Raw genomic sequence first — 17965 nt, 5'->3', positions numbered from 1 at the left:
CTTCACGATCCTGGATGAGATGCTCTTTCCCAAAAGCAGCCAAAATGGCTCAGAAAGCATAGAGCACATGATGGAAGATGCTCTTACACAAGCAGGCATTAATTTGAGGAGATTAACCACCACACCATGAAACACAATCCAGCCTTTTTAGGTCATATTTCCATCATATTAAAAAAGTTACATTTCCGCTGTGCACATTCACTTCACAGTATCTTCACGCATCATTAGATGCTGCTGTGGTGCTCATAAAAACACAAAACCAATTTTGACAACACAGGTCAACATCCTCAAAGCATAACTCAAAGTCAACTTTATAATCCAATTCAGAAGGGATGCAGGCCACACAGAATGCTGTGAGGAGCAGATTGGTGAGGTTTTTAGCACCTTTGCTCTTTGGAAGGTATTGCCTTTCCAAGAAAGACAGCATTAAAGGTCTTGTGATGACAGTAAAAACTGCTTCAGAACATATTCTGCTAGGATTTCACTCTTTCCAGGAATTTTCTCTTAACAAGCCACCTCTACCCCACCTATACAACACACAGAGGTATCCTGCCTTACAAGCTTAAGGAAATTGCTCGCCTAATATCCTGATTCAAGGGTAAAGCAAGAATCGAGATTTAAACTGGTAAGCAACTACAGCTAAGGATCTCCATCTGACAGACACCAGCAGGCAATACCCCAAGGCAGATACCAATTTCTCACCAGAACTGTGGGTCCAACCCAGACCACTTCCTTTGCAATTCTCTTCCTTGCAACCACTCTTATGCTTTTGCAATATACTTTCCTCTTCCATGCAGTTTCCAAAAGGCAGGAAGAACCAAACCTGTCAATCATATAACTGCCTTTCTCCCAAAGAGAGGATCTCAACTCATTTTGCCAGCTCATAAGAACATTAGGCAACCTGTGATTTCACTCAGTAACACCCCCTCCACCTTTTTTCTACTTCAGAGCTGCTTTTCTCCTCTTCAAAGCACTCTCCACTAGAAGGTCATTGCTATGTGACATATTCAGTCAGCAGAAGTTTCTGCTCATGAACTTCAATCCCTGTGTCAAATGAGAAACCTTTCCAAAAGCTTCATGAGCAGCTCTTTCTAGCAAACATATATCATCACTAAAGAGCTTGTCAGAAGGAATAGTAATCCTTTACAGCATGTGCACTGATAAAGTTCTGGAATGGCCTGCCTGGGGAGGTGGTGGAGTCGCCATCCCTGAATGTGTTTAAAGAAAGACTGGATGTGGCACTCAGTGCCATGGTCTAGCTGAGGTGGTAAGGCATGGGCTTGAACTTGAAGGTCTCTTCCAACCTGGTCATTTTGTGATTCAGTGACAGGTCCTGGTATTCAGCAGCACTTCTCTGCTGGCAGTCTGTCACCCAGGGACGAGCTATAAACCCAGAGTGACCAATGTCACCACAGAAGGCCAGTCCAGCTATCGGGTTCTGCCTGCCCAGAAATCTCAGCAGCCAGCCAAAGTACTGCTCCAGCAACAACTTCCTGCAGGAGGGGTTTTCTGTCCAGGCTTGGAAAAGCTGGCTGCTTGGCTCAGTGGTCTCAGCTGGTCTCTGTTCAGTCAAGAATAAATGGCTCAGTGCACCTCCATGGCTTTTGAATAAAGGTAACCCATACTCTTCCCTTCCCCAGGCACACAGTAAGGAACCTTTGGAACAGGGACCCTATCAGTGGGGTTTTGATCCTTCTGTGTCCTGCAGATTTTGCATCCTTGAGACCTAGTTTTATACTTCTTCATTACAAAAGCACAGCAAATCCCGCAAGACATCCAGACCCAGGAATCAATAATCTTCTGTTGATGCAGTAGAGCCACTCAAGGAAAGATCATCTCCATGCGCAATACTGAGAAGGAAATTATACACATAAAGCAATCACTGCCAATATTGGAAAAATAATTTAAATCCTCTGAAAGTAAAACTGTTGAAGAAAGATTTTTCAAAGATATGCCCTAGACTGTTTCCTATACAGAGATCAAGGAAAAGCAGAAAGATTTTTTCTTCCTTTTTTAAAATTTCTTTTAAGTTGTGTAGTGTAGGTATAAACAAGAACAAAAAACCCAAAGAACTGCTCTCTGGTGAGGAGAAAAATCCTCAATAAAAACAGTTAAATCCTCAATAAAAACAGTTGTCCTTTTTTTTCTATCAATGATTAAAGAATGACAATAAGAACTTTTGTGTTTCACTATAAAGGCTTATCTATAAGCCTTCATAAACTTTCAGTAACAGGTTCAAATAGAAATCTCAAGGGTGCAGGAACATGGCATTTTCCAAGTGCTAAACCAGAGAGAGACAGCCAGTACAATCCAGTTTTCCTTTTTCTAGGAAGCAGTGCTCATCAATTCACTTAATATTGTACAGCTTTTTTGCTTCAGGTTTTTTTTTTTAATAAGTATTCTTGAGAAATAAATTTTGCCTTAATCATGAATGATGTGAATCCATCTCAAAATGCTCATAAGCCTATAAAGAAGATTTTGATGAGACAAAAGGAAGAACAAACACTGAGTCAGGAAATCAAAGTATGTTGACAATAACTCCCCTAGGCTTAGGTCTTCTTTCTTGAAGAGAAATCTTCTTGATCAGGGCACCAGTCATTACATGCAGCATTAATTGTGCTGAATGCCTCAGACATGAAGATCACCATGAATCCATATTCATCAAGAACAGTGAATTTCCAAAGTAGTGTCATCTTCTTCCTCCTGACTCCGAAGTATGCTCTGATTAAACTACAGCCAGAGAGAAGTAGATGTTTCTCCAAATTATGGCTGTCAGCAAATTACCTCTGAGCACTCTCAGAAACATGAGGAGGCCAACTGCACAGGGAAACAGTGGAAGCAGATGAAGCCAGCAAAGTAAGTATCCTTAAATGCCTGAAAAGATCACCTATCAGAAGCCTTAGTTTTGGAAAGTTCATGGCTGAAAGAAAAACAGCAGCAATGACAATGGCCCAAAACATTGGAGAGAAAATAAAATTTGATACCTGCTGATTTTTCTGCTGTTGGTTCCTAATTTGTGGAAGAAAACCTAAAATGTACTGAATTCACAGTAACACAGGAGTCTGCAAAGCAACAAGTGTGAGAAGCTGGCAAGGAGAGCTGCATTAAAGAAAGGGAACCCATAGGAAAGTCTCCTGCAACTACAGAATACCTAAGATTTCACACAAGAATAGCAAAACAGATAACCAATTTTACTATTTATGTTAAGGAAGAGCTTTAATATCATAGATGATAGGACATCTTTACCTCATGAGTTTCCATTATTGCTTATATTGCTTATTTCTAATAGAAGGATCTAGAAATTCTACGGCAAAAATTCCTGCTGCAACATCCATGAAAGTCTTGGTAAGCTGAAACTAGAATAAGGAGGCAGGGAAAATTTGATTAAATATTTTTGAAACATTAAACCATTCATCATCAAAGGGAGATGTTGACTTTATTCCCCGGAAGTTATTTAAAATAACAGACTCGGACAAGGTGCTGGAAAAGGACTGGCTTAAAAACACAACAGTGATAGCTGGTGTTGGGTGAGGAAATGCACTTAGTCAGAATGAGTTTCTTTACCTGTTTCCACTGGGGTATGGGAGCAAGCCGGCCCTGCTCTCGTCTGCTGGATGGCTGGCTGTGGACACGCTCTTGGTAAGGCAGGACAGGTTGCTGCATGCAGGTTGTAGGGAAGGTGGGACCAAGGAGGAAAGATAAAATAGTGAAGGAAACTCAAAGAAAGCCATAGGAATGGAATACAGAATAAGACAAACAAACATTTAAGAAAAAAAAATAGGGTAGGGGGGAATTCATTTAGCAAGTAAAATATAAAAAGGAAAAAAAAATCCAAAAATGGGAAACTTCACATATTTTTGGACCTTTCCTTTCATTTCATTGTTTCTTCAAATCATTGGCTGAGTATGCCAGCCAATGTGCAGCGGCTGAAGAAACATTTTATTGTGTGGATAGACATGGCCATTCTGATTATGTTACACTACTAATGCTGATATGTAGTGTGGCAGAGACAAATGTAACCTGGCTTTCTAGCAGCCAGGTCAGGTCCCACTCACGATGTGGCCATGGCACAGAGCTTGGCACAAGCTGTGGAGATGGACTCATGCAGCAGAGCAAGGACTCTGGCACTTAAACCACACTGAGCCTCATCCTGCTGACACCGCACTGCCAGCAGCAGCTTGAAGTGACTCAATCTAACTTCAAAGACAACTTCCCTGCAGTTGGAGCAGTTCAGATACCATCCCAGAGAACAAATGAGCCTCACTTGGAATGACACAAATACCCTGATTGCCAAGAAACTCCCAGGCATTTATCTGCTGCACACATACAAACAAAGCTTAATCACAGTTCACAAGAACAGACAGATGTAACCTGATATGAAAATTTTCAAATCAGAAATCAAATGGTTGTCCTTAAACAGCATAAGCAGAACATTCCTGGAAAGCTTTTAAAGAGCAATAGTAGTTATAAAATAAACTCAATTGCTGGTCTTCTCCACCATGTACTTGTAAATTTTAAGCTTTGGGTAAACTTCACTCTTCTTTAGGAGAGCCTTCGAAGCAGAAAAGCCACACTAGCATCCAGTCTTGAAGAATGCATGCTATCATTCATGGCTTTCCTCTACAATTCCAAAACAAAGGGGTTTATTATCCATCTCCTACCTGTCTTCGTAAGTTTGAGGACGGCACTGGTGCATTCTCTTCAAACTTGGCCAGCAGCTGGGTTGCCATGGACTTGACTTTGTTCTGATTCCCAATGGCAGCATCAATTCTCCTCTCTGTCAGGGCACTCACTAATGTGGGCCTTTCTTCTCTGTAGCTTCGTGGGAGGTCCTCCTAACAATCAGTGACATCAAAATTTAACAAGATACAACCAGATCACCTTTTCCTTTCTACCCCTTTGCTGTGAAAAGTCTCTTACGCTATAGATAACAAATCTCTTAGACTCACTTGAAAGCTCAGATTTTAATTTCCTTTGGCAAGTCATGAAATGTTCTGTTACACTTTACTGATCTTTTCAATCTTATTTGAAACCTACCAAAAAGACCTCAGCTGAAACGCCCCTGTGAAGCCCTTGACATAAATCAAAGGATCATCTTTAAACAACAAACCCAAAGCACTGAATTTTAATTCACCTGTACCCATTTGGCCACAAACATTGAATTTGAAAGACTGCCTTATGGGCATACTGGAAAATGTATGCTTTTGCACAAACCAAGGTTAAAGTTTAAATATGCATCAAGCTTCTAAAAATACCGCACAACTTTACTGAGAAGTTTTGAGCGCTGATGTCCTCATCAAAACATAGTAATTTGCAATGAAAAGAGAACATCAGGGAACGACAACATTTCATCTGTTATGTAGTAATCTTTCATAATCATTAGTAAAATATTTGCACTAAAGATACCATGAAAGTGTAACCCCTGAAGAATAATTAAATTTTATCTAAAAAATCCTATATAATCCTTGCCTGGATATTAAAAAAATGAAAAACTGAAGTGGGGAAAAAGGTGCCTACTATTTATTTTGCTCCCTGACACATCTCACTGTAATACTTACATCCTCAGATTGGCTGGTTTTTCTCCTCTTTCCTGCACCATCCAGTTCCTTTTCTTTTTTGTCCTGAAAACAGAAGGAGTAGGGGAGAGAAAACAAAAATAACTCTCATACCTCTCTGGGCTGAGATAAGTGTCATCAGTGCTCTTAATCAGTTTAGTTGCAAAGCTTATTTAATTCCCCATGCTTATTCTCCATTTGTTTATGAAAGATTTTTCCTATATACTCCTTAGGGGATTGTTACCTTCAACTGGACAATTCTTCAACGCTTTCAAATCATCAAAAACTGAGCAACTAGCTATGTTCCAAGAGAAAATATATGCCCAAATACTACCACAAGGTGAAGCTTTTAAGACTGAAATACACCACCGAGAGTACATACTACAGATGTACTTTTCCAGTCATAAATGTCATGTATTGTCCCATACCAAGAGCTGGTGAAGACATGGTCTCTTGCAAACTGACCATGCTAACAAACACCAACATCTGCATTTTTAGTTCCATGCTTGGACAGCAGCCTGCCAGAAACAGGTGTTCCCAGGGCTGTGCCTGGTTACCTTGGGAGTGCGCTTCCGAGAGATGCTTTGTCCCAGTTTGCTGAGGAAGGAGATGGGAGACTTGGTACTGGCAATCAGGGCAGCCTTTTCTTCTGCATTCAGCTCCAGGCTATCGGCTAGTGACAACAGGCAGAACAAGGGAATGCCATGAAGTTTTTTTTTCTGTGGTGCTGGTATTAAATACTCCACTGAGGGACTCAGTGATTCTTTTTAGCATAGTGTCTTTTTCTTAAATTCTCTGTACAAAATGACTAACATCTAGAATTAATGCCTTTCTCAGCTATTCTGCTTTTTCATTTTGCCCAAAGCAGTTCTTTCAGGATTTATAACCACCCATAACAGAAGCTGTGTTTACTCTATTTACTTTTACATTTAAAGAGCATGATTTAAAGAACATGGACATCAGTATCCTTAAAACCAGTCCAGAGTTTTAGAAATAATACATGATACATACTATATATTTAAAAGGCTATTAAACCAAATTTTTTCCCCTCACCAGAGAGATACATGTGAATTAAGATCATCAGTAATACAGAGCAGTAACAACATCATCAATATTTAAAGGCTGGCCATATTGATTTGGGTTAGGTAATTACATCTTTCAGTTCTGATCAAAGATGGTTTGTTCCTCAGTGGCCTGAAGTTAGTCTCACCATTCACAGATGATAAACAGGTATAAAACTCAGCTTGTGTTTTGAAACTACCTGTTCAACAGCTACTAGCAAGGCATCTAACATTTGCTAAGACAAACAATAGTAAGAAAGCAGAAAACTTATCTAGCAGTAGTGAAGTGAGTTTAGAACTTTTGAGGACATTATTGTATATTAACTCCTTATTTTGCTCCTGCTAACGTGGTCTTTATCAGCACGAGTAACAAGTCAGCATTGTGTATTGTAAAGCTATAGTGAGTAACTATTCAATGTGCTCATGCAGAAGCAGCATGACAGTTAACTGACACACACACACATTCACCCTGGAGAAGTCTTTAAATCCCACAGAAGTGCCCCAAAATGCTTACCACTAGAGGGGATGGTGTCTTTGAACATCTCATAGAACTGTGTGAGGTACATCACCATCGACAGCTTATCTGGATCTCCAACAGATGCCATTTCCTTTCCAGTCATGATGGGAGATATCCCAAACTCTTTCTCAGCAATGTCAAAGGCCAGCTGGTTATTCTTCTCCACATCATGCTCATCCAAGGAATCAAAGTCTCTGCAAAGGGTAAAAAGAGGCCTTGCACTGAATCAAGTAGAAACCAGTCTTCTGAAAGAACTTGGATATCCATCTTTTTTTTGTTATTTGAAATGTTAATTTTATTTGCCATCAACCTGACAAAGTTGATGCTACTTAACTACAGCAAACTTTGGCTCAAATATATTATTTTAAAATTTGTTTGCTCCTCCTAAACACCTAGCCTTTTCTTCTCAAAAAGCATTATCCCCTGAAATACATCTCCACTTCCTCCTTTACTGGAAGACTGTACGTTTCCCCCTACATAAAATCTTCCATGCGTTTGGAACTAAATTAAATCTTGACTTTTTGTCCTCTTTTCTCCTGATTGATCCATATTTTTGTCCTGCTAGCTTTTTCCAAAACTTGTATAACTATATAAAAAGCTGTAGCTTGTAGAGAGTCACATGAACCACTTCAAAAGCTGTTTGACCTCTCCACAAGCTATAAAGCTATTAAACAGTGTAGCTCAGGTTAACTCAAGTACATCAATACAGAAGTAATTCAGTGCATATGGATTGGAATAACTCCACAATTTTTCAGTATGTTTTACAGTGGATTATGTCTTCAAGTACAGCTCTAGAATTTACTTTTTCTGATGTCCCTTTGTGAGGTTGGAGACATTTCAGATTAAAGTACCAGAGTCTTTGCTATCATCACTTTTTTCAGACAGTGTTTCCCATTCTAGAATCTGGGCACTGTTTTACCCAATACATCTCTTTAGAGGTCACCTCTGCTATTCACCCAACCACTAAGTCAGTGTGCAAACAGTAACAACCTCTTTATTTAGGCTGTGGGTCACTACTTCTAGAAAGAGCCTGAAAGTCTTTAGAAAGAGTTGCTTTGTTAAACAGGAAATTTATAAAGGACCGTGCAGAGACTTGTTCACAAGAGATTTAACTGAAGCTATGAACTGTTTCTTACTCACTGCACATATAAAATCTGTCAGTCAATAATGCTTTCCAGTCAGTACCATTTTGAAGCTTAATTCTGCCAAATCATCCAGAAGGGAAAATGACAACACATTTATTTTCAAATTCATCAAGCTATCATGACCTTCCACTCTGCTAGTGAATCACTGGATGTTGGTTTCTATCAAGTTTAATTGAATTCATTTCAATCTATTTCTTCATAAATCACAAATACACTGCCTCCAACTCCATATTATTAGTTCCAAATACCACTAATTTCCTGCTCTTCCCAGTCATTTGAAGCAGCCAGTTACTCACATTAAGTCTGGACGGTATCTGTGGATAATGGCACACAAAGCTAAGCCACTTTTCCATGACATTGTGAGATCTGTCACATTAACACCAGCATATCCATCAGTCTGCCTCTGACACCAACTGAGCAATTTACTAGAGCGAGCTACAGACTCTGTAAAAAAATAGCACATTTCAAAATAGAAATGCACAACAGCTCAAATTCTAAGTACAACACAAACCCCATAAATCAACAAGCAAAACCTTAATATAAAAAACAAGCTCCTTCTACAATGGGTAATGGAGGACAGGATTCTTATTCTCTTTTAAAAATACTATCAATATCTATTTTAAATCCAAGAAAGTATTTTTAATTTGCTGAAAAGTAATTATCTAAGTTCTAACTTGCCAGACTTTTCACCCTAGCTATTGTAAAAGAGCCCCAGGAAATATAAAACAGTTGCAAAGGCTTGTTAAATATGATCAAAAGGACATACAGTAGCAACGCTCTCTAAAGCCCAGATATACTACTTCTAGTGGAAGAACTACAAATGTACTGCTGTAACAACTTCTCCCTTGAAAACTTTGCTTTAAAAGCACTGACCTATTCTGACCTTGTTTTACCAGAAGATCTGATGAGATTACAGCCTAAAGGGACATGGCAGCAGGGCAAAGAGCAGAGACTAGGCAGCTATTCAGCAGTGAAAGGGAGGCTTAGCAGCAAAGAGCCACTCTGGGAATCCCAAAACACTATCTGGGCATCCAAGACAAGGCTGCAAAAGGAAAAGTCTGACATACCCCTCAGGGTAGAGACAAGGAGACAGCTACTGAAATGCTTATCACAAGGCATCTAGCTCTCAGAATAATGCAAGCAAAGTGAGGTTTCATTTAGCTGAGAGATGAGAGGAAGAAAAGGAAAGCAGGAACATGCAAGACTGCACAAGCAATACCTTCTGATACATTTGTAAGAGTTCTGAGTCTACTGTTAGAGTAAACTCAGTCCAGGCCTCTGCACTTTAAAGCAAGGGCACTGCTAGAGATAAAGGAGGTGAAAAGAATTGCCTATACAAACAAATATGCTTAGAAAATTAACAGCATTATAAAACAAGGGAAATTAAGCAAACAAAAATAAATTCCCATGCTAATGGAAACTTGAAAATTTGTAAGCTCAGACTGTTGACAAAACAATTACTGGGTACATTTTCTAAATTAAGAGAATGGTTAAATCATATCCCTGCTGCCCTCTAGTTCCCGCACTAATCCAGCTCCAGAATACCAAAAGGAATATGACAGCAGCCAGGCCTACCATTTCGAGTCAGCTTTGGTGTCCTGGAGTTCACAAAGTTCTCTATCTCCAGGTGAATGTCTTTCAAGTCTCCTGTATTATACAAGTGGCGTACCTAAAATGACACACACAAACACTTAAGATGATCAACAGATGCCGTGCACCCCAGATACACACAGAAATAACCAAAAGACAATAAGGAGACATCCCAAGGTACAAAAGGGAAGATAAGTACTTGCAGGTAGCAAAAATCCTACCCCAAGAACCTCACAACAGCAAGGATGAGCTCATCAGTGCTGAACAGTCCAGCTGACTGCTGCTGCTCAGTGGATACCAAATTGCAATGACAGACTGCTAGGCTGGATTATTACAAAGAAAATGCACACGCACACATTGAAGACACAAAATTAAAGGTTTCCTATATCATTATATCACAGTTAAAATTATCAAAATCAAACATTCCTAAAAAGGAATTTGTTCCACTACAAAAGTTTACTCTTGACTGATGCAACTGCCTTTCACTGCTTCCATGTTACACACACATCACTCTCTGTTCCCAAAACAGTGGCATAGCTTCACCTGAGAAGAGACACTGAGGATTGCAAGCACTCAGCAGGACCATTTGTGACTTACCTGCTGTGGCCGCAAGAAGTTGACGTTGATATTGGGGTATCGGGTGGCAGGATCAATGCTGTAATGGCTGAAGTTTTTACTCACGTTCTCTGGGGTGGTCTGAGGCAGCAGCCTATAAATGCTTTCCCTTGGGAAAATAACACACAAAAAAAATAGTTTGGGGTTTTGTTTTGGTTCATTTCTTTTGTTTAGGCTTTGTGGTGGTTTGGGGTTTTTGGTTTCTTTTGGCTGGTTTAAGGTTTTGTTCTGTTTTTGTTTGTGGTTTTTTTTTTTTTTTTTTATGAGAGATGTATCACCACTACTAAGTAAACTCTGGAGAGATAAACATTCAAATCAGAAATCTAACCACTTCAGACACTACATTGATAAGAGTCAGCATAACCATATTAAAATCTGCACTTTAATACAACTTCAGAATTTCAAAGTAGGGAAGAGAACAATACACTAAGCGAAACTGAAGGGGCTGCCTGGTACAATAAAGACAATGAGGAAGGGCTTAGGAAGAGGGGCCACCAAGGGGACTGGAGCATTTGCCCTGCCAGGAGAGGCCAAGAGAACTGAGTTTATTCAGTATGTGGAAGAGAAATCCCAGGGAAGATCTTACTGCTGTCTGAAGTGGCTAATGGAAAGGTTTTGAAGTCTGGCTTCAACAGCAACATTATTTTCCTCACTGTTTTTTTTTAATTCAAACAAATGGAATCTCAAGTATGAATTATGCCATTGTGCAATTTTAGAAATTATACGATGGTTCCTGATGGTCAGAAGATTCAGCAGTTGCTGAAGTTGAAAACAGGACCTACAAACTGCTGTTTTTACTTACTCCATCTCCTAATTACTCAGGTTCTGATTGCCAAGAGAGCCCCTTGAGTCACCAAAACCACACTCAGGCAAAGCTGATTGACACATACTTCAAGAGAGACAAGATGCTGTTTGGCTTACAGGAAACAAAGTGACCATGACAAACAGCAGGTCACAGCTTCCTTACAAGGAAATAATAAAAAGCATTCACAAGATAATAGGAGACAGCAAGAACTTTTGTATCTGGTACTTTAAAGGCACCTCCTACATCTTCATCTGGTTTGCCATTGAAGGGCTGGTGACAGGCTCACTTTCTCCATGCAATGTCAGTAAGCACCCAAAAAAAAGATTCCTCATCTAATCTTTTAAAACTAGGACCAGGAATAGCAACATTTCTTACTCTTCTATATACTTCAGTTTATCGACTCCTTTGAAATTTTTTTGCTTTAACTGAATGATACCTTCATGCATTTTCCAAAAACAGTGAGAGTCTGTATCTCCCATTCTGTGTACATATTTGTACTAAAAGAAACTGTAATGAATGATGAGATGTTGGAGGATTGGATTAGAACTGTAAATGTATTCACTTTCTCATTACCTCTCTGCAAGGACTTCCAAAGGACTAGCTCCGAGCGACCAACTTCGAACCATCCAAGCAGAGTCCATTGCAGCCAAAAATCCCCTGGCTATTCCAGTTCCCATTGGCCAAAAAGGCTGATATTATAGGTTACCAAAAAAAAAAAAAAGAAAAAAAAGCAGAGAAAGGAAAAGCATCACTTAGGGAAAATCTTAAAGAAGTATCAAGTACATATTCAGGCAGTAATCTGCTGGGAAATTATAATTCAGTAATTAGCTTCAAGCTCCACTCCCACTGGGCTAGAGGAAAACAGATGTACAGTGAACAGCTCACGAGCTATCCCAAAGCCAATATCCCTCTATTTCCAACAGTAATTCATAGCCTGGGGTGCCTTAACAGCTTCTCTTCAAGACAGTACATTTTTAACCAGCTACAAAATGCTAACTACTAGCAGGCCTACAGTAGGTTCTGTAGAGAGTCAACAAGAAGCAGATGGAATAGACAGAACTTCAGAAAAAGCTCTGCACACATTTTCTTAAGCACGATCATTACCATGCTAAAAATTCTATTTTCCCAACACTCCCACCCTTCCTTCAAACCTCCCACTTTATTCTCTAACAAACAGCAGCTTTCCTTAGAGTGCCTCTCTGGCAGTGCTGGTGCAAAGGTTTGGCTCATTCAGAGCTTAAGTTGAGGAGCTGCACACGAACCTCCAGGAGGCTGTCCCCGACCAGCGCCACGAGGAGCTGGTGGCCGTTCTGCTCGCGCACCAGCGCCGCGTTCTCGGACGCGTACATGCACGTGAAGTCAAACATGGCCACGTCGGGCTGCCCGTAGTGGTTGATGGCAAAGTCCAGCGATGGCAGCTGCTGGTTAGTGGAGAAATCTGCTGCTTCCCTGGCGTAGTTCAGCAAAGCCTCCTGGTCCACGTTCTCCCGGGAGAGCAAAACCTCTGTGTCGGCGTGGTCCTGCCAAAATCAGCAAAGTTAAAGTGCCACGGTCAAATCCACAAGTTTATCTTAAAATTGGTATAAACAGAAGTTGGCATTAAAATTCTGACAAATCCACTGATGCAAATTTGCCTGCTAATTTCTTTCAGTCTTACGTTAATATTTCCAGGAGAAAATCTATAGATCTTTTATTGCAAACAGTAATCAGTCCTGCTTGCGTTTCTGACTGTGAAAGGGCTAAGAAACTTTTGAGCATTTTTCATTCCCATAAAATGAGGGAAGCTCAACTAAGCTATTAAATGTTCCTTCAGCACATTTTATCTTAGCATAAACAAAATTCCCAAATCTAGAAAAGGAGACAAATTTGAAAACGACAGGTTTTGTAACACTCATCTGATGGTTTAAGATACTTCAGGAGGGCATTAACTGCCTTTTAGAACACAATTACATTCATGTTCTAAAATAACAACTGTAGAAAAACATTATGTGATGGAGGAAAAGCACATTTTCCTACTTTCACTTTACCAAAAGTAAATTATCTCCAAAATTTTAGCTCACAGAGAATACAGGAGAAATTAATACCCACATGCCGTATCACTCCTTTATCCAGCAAGCTCTGCTTTTTGGCAGTCATGACAAAGTAGTGTGTATCATCTTTGTAGTAGACAATGTTCTCCAAGTCAATGCCTTGTGACAGAACAAAAGACATAGTAGTGAAGGAACAAGTTAGGAGTTATGTGCAACAAAAGTTCTACCAGAAGAAAGTAAATTGAAGCTGCATGTTGGAAAAAGAGAATGCCAAGCAACTTTCTACCATGTTCTGGGTGACTTTAAAATCTGAACTGTCAACAAAACCACAGCACATTTCACTTGCATAAAGCCAACTCTTTTAAAAAATCCATTTATCTTAACTCTAAGGTTTGCATTCAGATGTGGAGTGCAAAGAGCAGAACTCTGGATTCATGACTTCTTCCCATTTAGGGTTCTGATCTTCTGAAAACCCTAAGTTCTCCACTTCTGAATCAAAATGACACACATCTGCTTTGTACAGCAGAACAGCTGAAAAACAGGGAAGTCATATTTCAGAGGCGGCACTGACTGACTGCCTTGCACAAGATGCTTGTTTCTTGATCGAACACACAAATCTGAGCTGCAAAATTGTAATTATAAAGACAGTTTCCATTTCACTGGAAATCTGTCAAGTGCTGGCAAACCTGTGGCATCTCGGAGATCCTGGAAGAACTTCTGGTTGAAGATGAAGGCCACACCACTGATCTCTTCTACTTTGGCTTCAGCTGTGGTGTTGCGATTGATAAAGTTTGCTGTGATGGCAATTGCAAGTTTACCACGGAATTCTTTTCGGCGAAACCCTAGGAAGGATAAAGTTGCAATGCTGAAAAGCAAACACACCTTCAGAGAAAGCTCAGTATAACACAGACAGGTGCACTCACAAAGTAAAGGGAGAGAAGGGAATTGATGAGTTACAAACTCTTTCACAGAGGAAAGAACAATTGCTTCATTAGAAATTGCTATTTAGGGAAAAAGCTCCCCACCACCCCATCTCTCATCTCTGTCCCTAAAGCTGAAATTTCCATTTAAAAAAAGGGATTCTCTGCTACACAGAATAATACTCAACACCTCAATTCCTACACCCAAAGATAGGAAGGCAACACTACTCAACTAAAGAAAAAATATAAGAAAAAATATCCAAATCAAAAACCCTTATGTCTCTATTCGTTTAGAGGAAGAAAAAAAAGACCTCCCACACCTCTGCTATAAATGGATTTTTACATGGACTTTTAATCTCCCTATCACTTGTCAAGTGTCTTTCCAGATGTTCATTGGCATGTTAAAGGCCACTTTTGTTCTAACAAGTTTAAGGTAAGTTCTGTTTGGAGGTGAACTATGAACCATTACCTTCTAAGGTGTTCCTCCTGCCATCCCCTCCAATGATTACTTCAAACTCATACTCAGACACTGGATGGGTTTTGGGATGGACCAGTGCACGCCAACCTATTCCTGTAGATAAACTCCAAGTTAATGACAATATAAATGGCAATAATAATAGAAAAAAAAAAAATAGATAGAACCAGTTCTTACTATCAGTAAATCCTTCAAGACATGATGAGTCAAGAAACCCTGCAGTACAGCAACAGTGATGACAGGGTTATTCCTGAACTTTGCAGCAACTCCACATGAATCAGAGGCAGACACAGGTCTGCTAAAACTCCCCTAATTCCTTTAAGGGCCCCTACAAACTTCTCTACTTCCTATACAATTAATAAAAAGCCAAAAAACAAGTAAGCTACACCTCCTGTGGTGATCAGAGAACAGGTTTCACAGCGATACCAAAAGCATAACAAGGATCATTCACCAATATAAATATGCTCAGTGAATGTAGAGAAAGGAGTTGTTTCAAAATGTTATGTAAGAGGCTTATGTATTTTAGAAGCAATTTCAATTTACCATGTCTTGGTCTATTTCTGTGTAGTCCTTCTGGTGACTTTGTTCCATACAGTAACTAATTTGGATTTGTCACTAGAAAAAACAAATCCTACTAAAAATCCAAGCTAAAATGGATTAATAACTATTCTTATTAATGGAACACAAGGAAAGGACTTAATATTATAAGCAGAGTTAAGGAGTGTATCTTGTGTATCCTACCACAACATCCCCCTTCTCTACTGCCCATTTCAGTGCTACTTGCTTTCATTCTCCTGGTCCTCTGGAGGGTAAACGAGGCCCCGAAATTCCACATTGACATGGATCTCTATTCCCAAGATCAAGGCAACCTTTAAAAGGATCAGCTGGAGCTGACGGATACCTGCAAAAAAAAAAAAAGAAAAAAAAAGAGCAGATTATAAAGAAATAGAAGAAAAAGAAAAGAGCACAAGTGGCCATGTATGTCTGTGTGACATTACTGATACCCTGACTTAAAGACCAGCTGCTACTTTCTTCTTCCCCACAGTATTCCCAGCACTTCATCCAGGCACCACTGGTGTGTGATACCACAGCATGCTAAGAAAATTCTACACAGCTGAAAACCCAAACCTTTTCAAAGTATAAAAAGTAATTTTTTGGTGTTTCAGTCCCCTAATCAGCAACAAGGGTAATAACCAGGACACAAGCTGCAGGAGAGGGAGGGAAGACAGCACAGGCATGACTGCACTTGTCACAGATGGCAAAGAGCCACCGGATCAGCCTGGCTGTAATACTGATCTGCACCTCCATCCCAACACCTCTGGGTTAGTGAGGGCATAGAAAGCTCCTCACCACCTCTTTCCTCTTCAGGGCACTTTGGCAATGAGAATGAAAATTACAGTGTGCAAACTCAATTAATTTGAAGGAAAACACCTTACTGTCATATTTCAGATACCAAAATTAAAAAATACTTCACCTAATTAGCTGTGCTGATACATAAAATAAGACAAAATGCATAAAGACTGGAAGAATAAAAACAAAGCTGAAGTTACAAAGAAATCTTCCAGTTTTACCATTTGTTGCCAAATTAAAACAAAAAAAAGGAGAACACAGACTGGTGGGCAACACCTGGCTGTGTCATGTACAGTGAATTTTGGGGAAGAAAAAAGAAAAGAAAAATAACTCTTGCTCCACCAAAGCATTCAGCTTTCAAAGAGGATTGATTTAACAGAATATAAAAATCATCAAGATTGTTTTCAATTTTAATGCATAAACGTCTATTTAATCAAAACATATCTTCACACTCTTCTGAAAATTAACAAAGCCAAAACTGTACTTCCTTTCTCTAGACTGAAATTCACAAGTCTTCAAAAGCATGCACTAATTTTTCTTTACATGTTGCTCAAGAGAAACAGAATAATGTGGCAGCTGCAGGAATATATCAGCAAAAAACAGAAAAATGACCCATTTAAAAATAAAAAAGAAAAAAGTGGGCTTAGTGAGGGAAGAAGCTATACCTTAGGAATGTCTAAGAGAGGACAGATAAACACAACACGTTTTCATCTCATGACTAGCCCCTAGAGAATGCACAATGCAAAAGTAATGCTGAATTGTACCATAAAAACTTGAGAGTAGGGACTGGTGTAGGCTGAATTTTCATTCCCACCTTCTTCCCCCCGGGAAGAAGCAGTGCTGCTGCATCCAGCCCTGCCTGTACTTACTGATATGGTCTATGGATCCTGCGCAGAATTTGCCGTAGAACTTTTTGGCGCCGAGGCCCCTCAGGTCGTGGATGGTGAAGGGCCACAAGTGCAGCACGTTGTTGCGGGAGAAGGCATCCCTCTTCTCTATGACCACCACCTTGGCTCCCAGGAACGACAGGTCGATGGCTGTGCGAAGGCCACAGGGTCCAGCCCCAATGATCAGACACTGCAAAACAACCAGCACTCAGTAAATGGACAGTCCTTGCCTTGGAGGAAATGGGTATTCCTGCAGCAACTTCCCAGTGTCCCACAGCTCTTAGGAAGAAGTGCTCTTTGTCTGAAACATAAGCTGAAATTTCAGAACAGTCTTTCTGTTTCTGCTTGCCAAGTTCTGCCATTGATAAGCAGAAAGCATGACCTGAAAATAAAGTATATTGCAGAGCAGTGAAAAGGCTCAGGAAGCAGACAAGTAAAATTGTACTTGTTTGCAACCCTTGCTTTAAGAAGAGCTGCCAAGTTATACTCTCCAACCTACATAACCTGGAGAACAGCAATACTTCTGAAGGCTTCTCCTTCCCACATTGTTTTTTTTCCTTTAAAAAAATGTAGCAAAAAATCAAAACAACCCCTCCAAAAAAAACAAAAACAAAACCAGTGACAAGTTTTCCTCTCATCTTCCAAACTCTGAGCTGGCCTTTTTTAAGAATATCTTCAGTAGCATTGCAACAGTTACAGCAGACAAACACAAGACACGAATGTTTTTATAAACACCATCATTTAGAGTAACAGAATAACACAGAGAACCCAAATCAGAGCACAATAATTTATGCCTTTGGTGGTGCTTTGGTGCTTCTACTACTGTAGCAAAGGAGACTGCAGGGAAGTAAACACACGTAAACAAAAACTTTGTGTGACCAGACAAATCTATTCTCCAATCCAACCTTTGTCATATGAACGGCCTTTCACCTTCTCTTATCTTTTTCCACTCTACTCACAAACACCATCAGATGCTAATAAACAACTCGAGAATGTAAAATACGTGCGTGTCGAG

The 17965-nt window shown here is 39.8% G+C and overlaps 1 protein-coding gene across 10 annotated transcripts in view; it reads right to left on the bottom strand.

Annotated features, from left to right (window-relative positions):
* The window catches only part of MICAL3 (microtubule associated monooxygenase, calponin and LIM domain containing 3), a 172873-nt gene that overhangs the window by 82939 nt on the left and 71969 nt on the right, over positions 1–17965 (bottom strand). For 6 of the 10 annotated variants that reach the window (XM_072923833.1, XM_041713711.2, XM_072923834.1 and 3 more), the window contains exons 3-17: positions 16933–17140; positions 15498–15614; positions 14708–14809; positions 14005–14160; positions 13377–13477; positions 12551–12808; positions 11862–11977; positions 10466–10592; positions 9854–9947; positions 8575–8722; positions 7131–7327; positions 6113–6228; positions 5559–5621; positions 4662–4835; positions 3565–3657 (exon numbers count right to left, since the gene is read on the bottom strand). In XM_072923833.1, the coding sequence (XP_072779934.1) occupies positions 3565–3657; positions 4662–4835; positions 5559–5621; positions 6113–6228; positions 7131–7327; positions 8575–8722; positions 9854–9947; positions 10466–10592; positions 11862–11977; positions 12551–12808; positions 13377–13477; positions 14005–14160; positions 14708–14809; positions 15498–15614; positions 16933–17140 (2070 nt within the window). The remainder of the gene's footprint in view (positions 1–3564; positions 3658–4661; positions 4836–5558; positions 5622–6112; positions 6229–7130; positions 7328–8574; positions 8723–9853; positions 9948–10465; positions 10593–11861; positions 11978–12550; positions 12809–13376; positions 13478–14004; positions 14161–14707; positions 14810–15497; positions 15615–16932; positions 17141–17965) is intronic. The other 4 variants (XM_030263614.4, XM_041713709.2, XM_041713710.2 and 1 more) reach the window with 1 other exon arrangement.

Source organism: Taeniopygia guttata, chromosome 1A (assembly GCF_048771995.1).
Source record: "Taeniopygia guttata chromosome 1A, bTaeGut7.mat, whole genome shotgun sequence".
In the NCBI taxonomy this organism is placed as follows: Eukaryota; Metazoa; Chordata; class Aves; order Passeriformes; family Estrildidae; genus Taeniopygia; species Taeniopygia guttata.
This window is presented reverse-complemented; position numbering and strand designations above follow the sequence as displayed.